This window comes from Alligator sinensis, unplaced genomic scaffold, assembly GCF_000455745.1.
Source record: "Alligator sinensis unplaced genomic scaffold, ASM45574v1 scaffold472_1, whole genome shotgun sequence".
Lineage (NCBI taxonomy): Eukaryota > Metazoa > Chordata > Crocodylia > Alligatoridae > Alligator > Alligator sinensis.
Genome location: NW_005842518.1, coordinates 661,479 through 674,376, shown reverse-complemented (window position 1 = coordinate 674,376; position 12,898 = coordinate 661,479). Strand labels below are relative to the sequence as shown.

Below are 12,898 nucleotides of genomic sequence, written 5' to 3'. Positions count from 1 at the left end.
CCTGCTGATCCCCAACCAGACTGTCTCCTGGGCTGCTATGTTTCCTGGGTACTCTGTTTCCAGGAAGATTTATTCTGTGTCACAAGGTGGGTAAACTGTGTTGTCATAAAACATAGATGTAGTCTATGCCAGGATTTAGGGCTGTCACTGACTACTTTTCTCCTCAAGCAAATAGGGAACTAGGGACCATATTGTCCTAAGTCACACCTGATCCTTTTAAGTTGAGGACTTAGAAGAAATTGTGTTTTCTAAAGCTGTAATGACAGCAATCTCTATAATCCTCAGGCAAACTGTTCATTGGTATGATTCTTCTTGCATGCTTTCTATATGCCAGGGGAGTTCATTTTCCTTTTATAGTTTGTCGTCATTTTCATACTTCTAAATTCTTATAAGCAACTTCTCTACAGCAAAAGTACTATGTACTCAGTGACAAGTTCAATTACAAGGTTTATTTCCCTTCTAAGCCTTCCTTATCTTACAGTCCAAATGCAATAGTATAGCTAAGTAAACACAGCCAAAGCATAGTATCAGTTCAGTGGTTTTTCTATGGATTGTAATATCTATTTATAATATTCTTGATCCTCAGATTACACGATTAAATTTATCAGATCGTATGCGAGAACTTCAGTATGTTCTGCAAAGTTGCTTTCCCAAAATGTTCTCATGAGTAAATGCAATTGCTGATGCTGTCATGGAAACAGGGGTGTGAATATTGCTGGAAGTGAATTGATTTTTAAATATGCATGAGAACTCTTGGAATATGTTTTCCAGTGTTTGTTTTTATTTAATTCTGGTCCACTTTATTTTAAATCCCTGCCCTTTAACATGACCACATAATACTTCTCTGTTTGCAGACTGGTTGAATAATTTCGCTGTGTAAGTTTTGTCAGAAGTCTTGGTCAATGGGAAAAGTAGAAAGATGCTGGTTTCAAGAATAGGTTTTTTTTGTTAAGTACATTTAAACAATATTTGCTGATGCTACTAATCCTGTCCAGAATCTATCTGTAGCCTTTGAATCTAATTCAATGGTAAAACTTTGTTACAGCCTAGGGCTACCTATTTAACAATGACACCAACTACATCTAATTAACAATCTACTCAGATAGAACTGGATTAAGAACAGAAGTTTGAGGCAATAATGAATGCTATATATCATTCCCTAGTGGCAATCAAAATAGATTACTAAAATTGTGGTATTAAAATAAAATAAAACTGCTTTTGCCTTTTAAACCATTAAAATGTATAAAGTTTATTTCATTTAAATATTTTACACTTGGTTATATTCACATCATTTTTTTTTATATTAGGGAATAAAAAGTATAACACAGGACAAATACATTTGAAAGTCTTTTCAGATTCCAAATATGTTTCACAAAGACTTAAGAAAAAGGGGTGAGGGGAGATGATGGACTCTTTTTCTATTTTTTTATGTTTATTTTGAAATATTGAGACATTGGAAGATCATATACCAACAACAGATAGAACACGCAGCAGCAAATAAGGACCAGCGCTGAAACACACAAGAAGTCACAGCAGTTTCCTAAGAAATAAATTACAGGCAGGTTAAAATATAAATATGGTATATGATCTTCCAATTTCTGTGTGTGTGTGTGTGTGTGTGTGATTGGGAATAAAAAATGCTCAGTTTCCAAGTTTTGAAGCCAACCTTCTGCCACATTTCTGGAAGAAGCTAAGGTGAAATAATTCTTGATTATTATGGTGGCTGGAGCACTGTATAAATCTATCGAAACAGAAATCAGGAGGTAGAATACAAAAATCACTCCTACAGATTCTGTTGTTAGCAGTCTCTGTTCCCCATGTGCTCTGAAGACTAGCATATTGCAACTATGTATTAAAGTAATCTCACATTTCTTTGTTTTTGCACAAGAATGCCAAAAACTTTGCATAAAATATTTAAAATGTAGTTTATGAGAGAGTAAATTCCCAGAAATTAATGGCAGATGCAAGGCAACACATTTTAATATAGAAATGAGGTGGACCTGAGCTGTCAATTCTGTGCTTTGCAGAAACAGCATGCTCCTACACTACTTCTGATGCCTCTTCTACACGTACAGGTAAAGGTGTGATGGGATCTAACATGCAATCCACACAGTTGAGCCTACTGCTATGTCACACATGCATGGCAGAAGGCATGATTATGGTATTGCACATTAGATCCTGTCGCACCTTATTGCCAGTGGACAGGGGGCCTGGAATCAGGCTCCCCCTGCACCAGTAAAAAGCAAGCTACTGTAGCTTGAATCTCCCTCAGTTGAGGGGCTCCCAGCTGCTGGGGCACTCCACACAGTCCCCAGGGTTGGGGGATCCCAGCAGTTACGAATCCCCCAGGCTTGGGGGAGCATGAAACACCTGTACTCAGGTGATCACAGATGCTGTGATCTCCAGGGCTTGGGGGTGTTTGAAACCACCATGGCACCACCATCACAATACATTGAACATTGTAGGAGAATCAGTTAAATACTAAACCACTTTTGTATACATCTCATTCTCTGTTTATGGCCCTACTCATCCTTTTGCATAGAAGTAACACCAGAAGGAAGAAATTTATTTAAAAAATCCCATGTTTTTCAGAGTCACCTTGCCCCACTGTTCCCTAAAGAGAAATGAAATGTGTAGCACTCTAGAGGAACTGTATACAAAGAGGAATTGCATTTAGTAGAAAACTGTTCTGTGGTCTATGTGGTTTATAGGCCACTAGTCATGGGTGGTGAAAAATAAGATGTTTCATATGGTGCCATGACTCAGATAACGGGACACTCTTCTTCTGAAATGACAGTTCCACTATGCTGTAAAATGTTTGCAACAAAAATGCCTAATGAAGTTGTCTTTATTACCACAGTAATAGCCCTACAGAATTACTCCAATGGAAAATAATGCCAAGACAGCCAATCAGAGCACGAATAAAGCATTACAGACAGACAGACTTAGGCTTTTATAATATTAGAATAGTGGATGAGTTGCATTATGGTGTGTGATTGTTATTTTTTAACTGTCAGTGGATCAGTGACTTTTCCAAGTATGATGATTAAATCGTTTTGTGGACAGCATGTTCATGTGTAAACTACAGATATACCTAATCTAATTTCTGGAAACAATGTATTTATTAAGCTTGCTCCCACAAAGAAGCATGTTCAGCAATATGAATATCCCAAGACTCTTGTTCTAATTTCAAGGATATATATGTGAAAATAGGCATCAGCCCAAAGTAGTGCCATTTAAAATAATTTTTGACATAAATTTTTTTTTGACTAAAGGATTTTTTTTGGATGGGGGGAGGGGCACGGGAGTGGGAAGGATCTTGAAGAAATTATTTTTTTTTTAGGAGTTTTTGGCCAAAGATGGAAATATTTGACTCACCAACAGGTATTAATTACATTTTCACTTATTTTGCTGAAAATGCAAAATTTTGAGTATAACCATGAGGAATACTCACCTCATACATATTCTGACCACCTTTAGCTCAGATCTGAAAAGATCTATGTAAAAGGAGAATTCCTTCCCAAAATTTCCAAAGTCCATGATTTAGAGATATCCATGATTGGCATCCTTATTTTCAATGCTTTCTTTGCCACTTAGTATGACTTGGAAACCAATTGCAAACATTTATGACAGTTTCTTGATGGATGCACACATATGGGCATTTCAGTACTTGAAAGGAACTTTGTTCTCTGTCTCCCATTACACTATTTCTCCTACTTTGATTGCCTTTCATACACTAATTCTAGCTGTACTGTTTCTTGCAGAATGGTGGCTGGAAGGCACAGTTGGTGTGAGAGGCATACTGAACTTGCATCCATATTTGCTTAATTATATTATGCATCTTCTGAAAATCATTAAAAATAATCTAATTACTTTCATGCAAGGAGCAGACCCAGCAACAATTCAAGGTCAGCAAGGCAATACATTATATTTAAAGATATAGGAAGACTAGAATAATTTAAATTATGGTATTTGAATGATAAAAAACTGTAGTAAAATCAGTTAATATAACGTAAGTCTCCTATATACTCAGGAAAAAGGTTGAATAATTATTTTATATGGATAGGGCTTCTTATAAACTAGCAATTTATGAGAACAAATCAAAATTAAATATTTTCTTCTTTGTTTCTGGTTGGCAAAGATAAAACTCTGACCTTGATAATTTCTTGCTTACTCCAAATACATATTCTACATATGGAATACAATAAAAATATGTATATAATAATATTGCCTGTGAGGGGGGCTATACCAGCAGGGACATGATAATCTAGGTAGGTCTATAACTTATCTCTGGTAAAATGGGATCACTGACAAAGACTTTTGCAAAACATTAATACTGCGCTCATTAGATAAATCCATGCAAAGAAGAAAAGTAAATCTAGTTGCATTAGGTGAAGAGCTATAGCAAAATCCAAAATTAATTTCAATTGAAGCTAGGTAACTAATGTGTTTAAACACTTTTGAAAGTCCTACCTGGCATCTATTTGCATCTTTAAGTGCCTAAATACTTTTGATAATATGGCTCAAGAGTTATTAAATGGGCATAAAGAAATAACAATTTTTTTTGCACCAGAAAGGTTTTACTGATACGAGCATCTTGATGCTATGCTATGGGGAATTATCTTTGCATGATCAGGAGCACTCAATTAATTAGAACATAAAATAATTTTGTTTAACATTTGTAAAGAATCTGTTCATAAATATGTTATTCCTTGTAGGTTTTGAAGATGAACAAAGCATTTTACCAAGACTGGGAAGGTGGTAAACAGGGAGATGGCTGTCAACAGCTTGGCTGTCAGGTCAATCAGCAGTTTGGCAAACACACACGAAGCCACGAAGCAGATTGTGCAGTGTCAATGACTGTATGATTAGTAGTTTTTTTCCCTTTGCTGCAAACCTTTTCTATGTAACCTTTAAGCATAGTTTCCATTTACCTATTAATATGTTTAAAAATACCATAAAATTATCTTTTGTGATAAAATCCCTACAAATATTAAGTCGGAGTAGAGCTGATATTTTGGCCATAGGGCTATCCTCAGGCTATAGAAAAAATGAATGAGTTTAGTTGAGTTTTCATGGCCTGAGGAGGGCCCCAGAGCTCATAGGCAAGTGTTTTAATTTTTGATGGCTAGCTTCTATTTTAACAATAATAACTTTTTCTTTGTATTGGTGACATACTAGCTGATGCAGCCAGCAGCTACAATGCTAGGGGAAGTGCCAGTGATTCTTTTCATAATTTTATCTTAAAGTAGTGACCACAATGACAGGAGACAGTTTATGGAATACTGTTCTGTAACACATGAATGACAAAGTGACCATTCAAAGCACACTGAATAGACTGTAACAATTATATCTGATGCTAGGAAGGATTTTCTTGTTTTCTTGTTCCTTTTTTGTCTGCTTGCTGATCTGTTCATACCATGACATTTTTGACATATTCTGCAGAATTGGTGGAATCTGTGTTTTCAATAATTCAGATGTGTAAATTATGTTTCCTGGGAAGTTGGAAAAAGCTGGGAGAATTTTATCCTGAACTTTGCATTTCAGTGCAACTCACATCAACACATTCAGCATAATATGGAAAAGAAGATGTGTTCCAGACAATAGCAAATTTGGGGGTCTGTGCTGGGGGGGGTGGGGCCAGTGAGGGGAGGCTGGGGGATGGGATGAGGGCAGATAGTACAGTGTGGGGGTGAGTAGGGCACCCCTGGAATGAGGGAAGCATGGTGTAAAACCATTGCTGCAGTCTAGCAATGTTGCCAACCCAAGGCTTTTTTTTGTATTTTTCTATCTGCAAGCTTTTTTACTGACAAACAAGCTTTTTTTTGCTATGGTTGATATTAAACCCTAAATTTGAACCCACCCTTGTTCATGACCTGGCAGAATAGTTACATTTACATTATGTAAAATATGCACCTGTAAAAAAGTTTGGTTATCAGTAAAAAGTTTGCAGATTGTCAGTTAAAAAATGTGTCTCGAGTTGGCAACCCTAGTAGAGGCACATTTCCCCATTTGGTCCAAAGTCCAGTGCCCCTGTGCATGCTGTGCAGACAGGCTTATGCTGGCGACATATCAGTACATTTCATCAAAGTATTGAGAGAATCATAGTTGAGAGTGACAGTGTCACAGTGGAGGTGGTTGAATCAAACATATGATAGTTGCCCAGTAAGTATGCTCATCTATATGCAATAAGCACAGTTTGTTAGATATTGGCACACTTAAAGTGTATATATGTTAGTCTCAAATGCTTTGCTATTCATTTCCTTGTAATCAAATTGTCCAGAAATTCATTTTTATTGTGAAATTATTTTAAAATGCTTTATTAGTTTGTTTTTTTAAAAAAAGTTTTTTATCAACATTTTAATGAAGTTAAAAATACAACTCAAGAAGCAACTGGGCAAAATTACATAAAACAAAACAAACCCTCAAAGTTAATTAGAGATAAATGACAAGAGCACAGAACAATGCAAGCCATAATTATGAGATGGGATTTAAATTCTTTCTCAGCAATACTTTCTAAGTAAAAATGGAAGCAATGTCAATTGTATATCTTATTTCCAAATGTGGTAATAATGTTGATATTGAAAATGATTTGAAAATGTTATTCCAATGGAGCTATGCCACTTTCTACCAATGAAGAATCTGGTCCAATATAGTTAAATCATTTGTTATAAAGATATTTTCTGGATTAAGTTTTCAGAGGCAATGGCCTGTTAAGTCCCAGTGAATTTCAGTGTATGTGCACCTGTGTGTAGTAGTTAAAATTCTTCCCACATGTAAGTTCTAGAGAAGTCTTCATAGTGAGTTCAAAACAACTGATGCTTCTGGGGTTTTTTTTGTTTTTTGTTTTTTATTTCAGAAGAGAAACAGATGAGAATGATGTCAATAGGTGGTGACATCAGATGCAGATTGTGGCTGGCAGAATGAATATAAGCTCATATTTAGACAGTCAAGTAGAATTCCATCATGAATAGGGTCAGAGCTCCAACATTGGTCCCACAGAGGAAAAAGCAGAAAGGGATGCATCTTACAATTTCTACCAGGAGCTATGAAATAAAGTTCAGTGAATTAGTCATTTTTATAATGGAGAGGAAAATGGGGGTGACCAGACGGAGATTCTTGATGGAGTTGGCAAGAAGAAAAGGTTTCAGGGTAGCGAATGAGCTAAGGTAGGAAATTCTTTATGTACGTACAATCTGGACATGATGGTGGTACTTAAAAATTTACTCGTGGTCTTGGAAATCTACATAAGATGTGTTGTTAGCGAATTGCAGGATATACTACATTCAAGGTATATACTATAATGAAGGTTAATGACATACAATAGTGAAATAGCCAAGTAAAATCAAAAGATTGTAATTGTAACAAACAGTCATAAATACATTTATTCAAGTGATTGCAAATAGCTTTTAATTTGCATATAATCTTATTCTTTCCAATAAATGGCTATTTAGTAGATAGTTCTATGTTATAAAAATGAAGATAGCTGAGGAAAGAGAACCTAGCAGAGAATTAGAAACACCTAGGCATAAGTAAATACCTTTGATTCACGATTCAAATTTGTCTTAAACTCTTGACTTTAATGAGGTTGCACTGTCCCCCATGTATAAAATCGAACAAATTCAGCTTCTTGAACCTGCAAAAATGTCTCACATGATTAAAGATTGAACACTTGGCTAGTTTTGCTGTAACCAATAAACCAGATTCTTCAGTGGGTGTAAATCAGACAGTGTTTTTTCTCATTAGAGTTTAGTTATTACATAAATATAACTGTTGGTTCCTGAAAAGAAAAAAGTTGAAATTACCTATACAATAAATGTGAAGCATTAATAGAACTTTATTCCTCCAACATCTCTTACTCATAAAAACATAAGAAGTGCCATACTAGGTCAGACTAATGGTCTATCTGGCCCAGTATCCTAACCTTGACAATGGCAAAAGTGGATGCTATGGAAGGAGAGCACTAAATATCTGGAGTGATCTATTCCCTATTCAATACTATCCTTGGCATCCACACAAAATAAGTAGAATAATAGTAATAGGAGTAATTACTCCAGAAAGTAATTATTCCTCACTTGAAGTATCCCACTGAGCAATACGTTTGATTAAGGGATAAAGATACTGGAACATATCTTTGTTAAACTCTGCAGGCTCTGTGCAGAAATGTTTTTTTACAGAAAAGGATCAGAGATATGGCATTTGAAGATTAAGGGGTAGTGTCATTGTCAGATTTGGGGAAGCCTGTACAGCATTTACTCTATATACCCAGTCCTGGCTTTAATTAGTGCAATCAGCCTATCCATTTCACAGACATTAGTGTATACTTGATTTATTTATAATGTTAAAGGAAATCAAAAATGTGTTCAACTCTCCATATAAAATGCCTGCTTAACATACTATGCATGAAGAACATAATAGGAGCTTCCAGCTCCAAAATATCTGTAGTCACATTCTTTCATGCAATCTTTTTAATCTTTTAACCCTATGTGTGAATCAGAAAAGAAGGAGAGTCTTCTTTTGGAAGCAAGCAACTTGTAAGATATCAAGTAAAGTAAGTAGATGGGATTAGGCAATTAGTGCTTGATCTAAAACCCATTCAAGACAGCAAAAAAGTTTATATTAACTCCAAATATCTTAAGATCTATTGATATGTACCTGAAAAGACTTGGGTCCATTTGCATTGCTGAGACAGAGATGTTTCTTGCTAATATTACTAACTTTGTGTGAAGTCACAAAACAAAACTTTTTTGTTTTGTCAGGAGTTGGCCAATATATTTAATTTCAGGCTAGCTGCAACTGGATAAAACAGAGCTATTTAACTGTTGACTTTTGTTGTTGTCAAGAATGCCAGAGGAAACACTAAATTTGTTACATTTTCTGCCAAGAATCAAGCACAGCTGTACAGATACCAGAGGAAACTGGTGCACAACAACTAAACTGCTTCAGCAAGTATAATGATGGCAGAGTTCCCAGATCTGCAGCTTGGTGCAAATACATTAAAGATGAATATTTTATATAAAGTGAAATAAACCACAGGAAGCAGAAGTTCTGTGTCTCCAACTGAATTTTTGTACACAAGTGAAAATATGACAGTTTAATTAAAGTAGAACCTAATAGGGTTAAATAATAAATTGCCCACTGAATGGCCTCTCTCAGATATTTTAGAGATAATTGAAACAGACAATTTATATGTGCTGTACTCTACCAGTTGTGAAATGAGAAAAAAGGGTTTTCTTGCAGAGTGAAATGTTTAACTTAACTTCCCCAAATACAGTCATTGTACATTTAATGCAATGAAAGATTACATGATAGCAATTATTTAGTGGATAACCCTGGAGACTTACTTACATGAGTAACCCACTGAACTTTATGAAGTCATGGGGGTTTGAAATGAATAAGTTCTCTGGACTTGATTGATACTTAGGGATATGATATACTAGTCTCCAAAAATAATAATAAAATCTTGCTTTGAAACATGGTAATTAAGTTTCAAGCTGGAAGTGTGTGCCCTATGCCCTTCCATGACAGTTAAGTAGAATTATTACTTATGAAAGCGATGAATTGACTGAACTTCAAAGTGTCATATTTTATCTTGAACCATTTTGTGTGTGGTGTGAAGGCTGGGACTGGCTCCCATGTGGTTCCAGTTTGATGGTGCTACATGGCTCCAGGCCTTGAACAGGCCCCTGTGTGGTGGGATGTGGTAGGAAACCCAAAATTGGTTGATTTTTGGTTTCAGCCCTGGGATGACAGAGGAGCCAGTTCTAGACTGGTACTATGGTTCAAGGTTCAGTGTGGTGTAGGGGCTGAGAGTGACCCCGCCACAGCACAGGCGCTGGTTCAAGGGTCCTGTGTGGTACAGGGGTTGGAGTCTGCAAACAATGGATTGTCAGGCTTCCACCCTCCCAGCACACTGGAGTCTCCTAATCACATTACCTCTGTGGAGCAGTCCCATATTAGCTCAACATGTTAGTTGATAGGATCTGGAGATACTCCTTGCTGGAAAAGGAAAATTGACTATGGTTACATCTTATGCTGTAAGTCTCATGAATGTTGTTTGGCTTAGGGCTAACTTGAGTTTGGAGCAGTCATACCTTTAGTATAAAAGCCTTCTCTGACTGGTGCCCCCTACCTTCCCTGCTGTGACTTGCCCCTAGAGGCCTTGTGAGCAGGGAGATCCATTCCAGCTCTACTTCTCTATGATTCTCTATGCTTCACCTGTCCTTCCTCTGCTGCAGCAGCAGTGTTCTAGACTGGGGAAGGGGCGGGAGGTGGCGGAGTCCCTCAAGAGAGGCTGAGAGACTAGATTTTGGGGCATGTTTAGCTCTTAACATGTTTCCTACGTGTTGGGGGGGTTTGCTACCTGGATGCTCACTTGTTCAGAACTGACTTGGATCTGTCATAGCCCAAAGGGAGATTTGACATTAACCTAAAGGCTAATCACTTGGGAGGAGGGAATGAAAGCAACAGCAGGATGATTCCTTTATTTCTCCCTTTCCTAGCTACCACCCTCTCCTGCCTGGAGAGTCCTTGCCCTTCACCAGAAAAATTGCACCTACTACCCCTGGTGTAAGATGAAAAAAAACCCCCATCAGATGGGAAATACTGTTATCAGAAGCAGCCACGGATGTGTGATCCCACAGAGCAGAAGGGTGGGGGAAGGGGCCACTGCATCCTGGGATACTGAAGGATTTCAATTTGAGTGGCACTGCTGTGGGGAGTGGCCACACCTTAATGGAACAAGAGCAAGATTATGAGGACCAGAAATAATCCTGCCCTGGAGTGGCATAACTTTGAGCCACATAACGAGTGCTTTAAACCACTTAAAGATGTTAATGTGTGGCCAGTTCAGCAGTTAAGAGCTCCAGGAGCCACCTAAACTTGCCACTTAACAGGGCCCTATGCTACAATGTCATGTGCTTTACTGTTTTAACACTCAGACACTAGCATTGTAAGTGCTGCTAGCACATGCTAAGTGTAATGCTACCCTAATATTATTACTAGTTAACTGCCTCTCAATATACTGAGAAAACATGCAAACAAATGTTTTTGCCCATGTCTTTTGTGGCTCTTCCTGTCCCTCACAAACAGCAAGAGTAAAAGAGGGACTTCAGGAAGTGACTAGCACTGGGGAGAGGAAATTGAGAGAGAAAGAGATCCAGACAAAAAACAGGTAGCTAACAAGATGAGTGCCCAACTTCACCATTCAGACTATATTTTCCTTTCGTCCCCTCTTGTTCCTTTGTTTACTGACGTTGTGACTTCTTCAGGAATGGTTATGAAACAGCTGTGTGCAACATGTATAGCCTGATGCTGTCCCATACAAATAATAATGGGTTATCTGTCTGGATATCTGGGGGTCAAGCAGGAAGCATGTTGCAGACAGTGCTGTTCCTTCCCAATCCATGTTTGGCTGCTGATGTCAAAATCTTGCAGATTGTGTTGGCTAACTATAAGATATGATGATATGATGAGGAACCTTAAGCACAGGATGATACAATCCAAAGATACTATGTCTTCCAGGGCAGAAGAGCTTATTTGGAAATAGATGGGACGATATATACCTTTTATGAACTTATATTTTGATGACTATCAACGGTACACAACTTGGGTGCCACAGAACTGTGGGGTGCCTTGAGATCCTTATAATGGTACTTTTATAAAGATCCACATAAAGTTAGCACTGTTAGGGTTGCAAACAAGGGGCATTTTTACATGTGCTTCTGACACGGTATTGGGTTCTTCTAATTAGCGAGCTGCACTAATTAAAAGCACCCATGCATCAAGTGTATCAGCAGCGCAGCATGCCTCCACACTGAGAAAATGGTGGCAGTATGCTTTGAACTAAAGCACATAGAATGTGTTTTAGTGCAAAGCACACTGCCGCCATTTTCCCAGCATGGAGGTACACTGCACCGCTGATGCACGTGATGCATGAGGCTGCCAGAGCATGTTGATTTACGTGCTCCAGCAGACTTGATTAATCAAGTCTGCTCCGATGTGCTGTATTCCCAGCACAGCAGAGAAGGTGCCCCACGTGTATAAGTGCCCAGGATTCTCAAGATAAACCTAGATTTCAAATAGAAATCCATAGTTGTAATTTTTCTGCATTCTTGGCAACATAAAGAGTGCTCAATTATTTTTTTGTAGTCAAAAATAGACTGAAAACTAACAGTTGACATTTTATGAGGGGTGCCTTGAGACTATCCAGGGGTATCTTGAGTGTATAACAGTTGAGAACCATTGATTTATGTGGTTAAAATTAGGGATGCACTGATAGAGACTTTTGGGGACGATAGCTGATTTTTAAGGCGGCATATCAGTTGATACTGATCCAATTTCTGATATGGAGCCTGACAGCTTGAAGACCAGTGTCTGGCTGGTAAGTCTATTGTGGGGGAAGGGGAAGGGAAAGGAAGGGGCATGGGGAGGAAGATCGAGGCCCCTGTGGTGAGGGAGGGAATGGGACTGGGGCAGGGGCTGGGGCAGGCACTGCCTGGGTGGGGCGGGGCACAGGATGGAGTTGTGGCTCATCTGACAGCTCCTGCTTCTGTGTGCACTCCGGGAGGGCATGGGGTGGGGGGCATATGACCCTGGATCTGTGCAGGGGCAGGAAGGGCTGCCACTGTGGGTTGGGGCCAGGGCTGGGCTGAGCTCTTCCTGGTGGGGGCTGGGCCAGGCTGAGCTTGGTGTGGGTGGTGGTGGTTCTGGGAGGGGGGCTCACAGGGGGCTGCAACCACCCCAAAGTCACTGTAATCCTCCCAACCCCACCTTGAGTGCCACCACCACCTGCCCTGAGTGCAGCTTAGCCCAGCCCTCCCCCCCCATGCTGGGAAGAGCCTGGCATAGCCCCAGCCCCAGCCTGCAGTGGCAGCCTACCCCGCCCCCTCCAGAGCCC

The 12,898-nt window shown here is 38.8% G+C and overlaps 1 protein-coding gene across 1 annotated transcript in view; it reads left to right on the top strand.

Annotated features, from left to right (window-relative positions):
• DNTT (DNA nucleotidylexotransferase) overlaps positions 1-12,898 on the top strand; it is a 258,267-nt gene that overhangs the window by 15,172 nt on the left and 230,197 nt on the right. The window contains exon 2 of the mRNA XM_025213283.1: positions 4,719-4,862. Coding sequence (XP_025069068.1) covers positions 4,728-4,862 — 135 coding nt within the window. The 5' untranslated portion in view covers positions 4,719-4,727. The remainder of the gene's footprint in view (positions 1-4,718; positions 4,863-12,898) is intronic.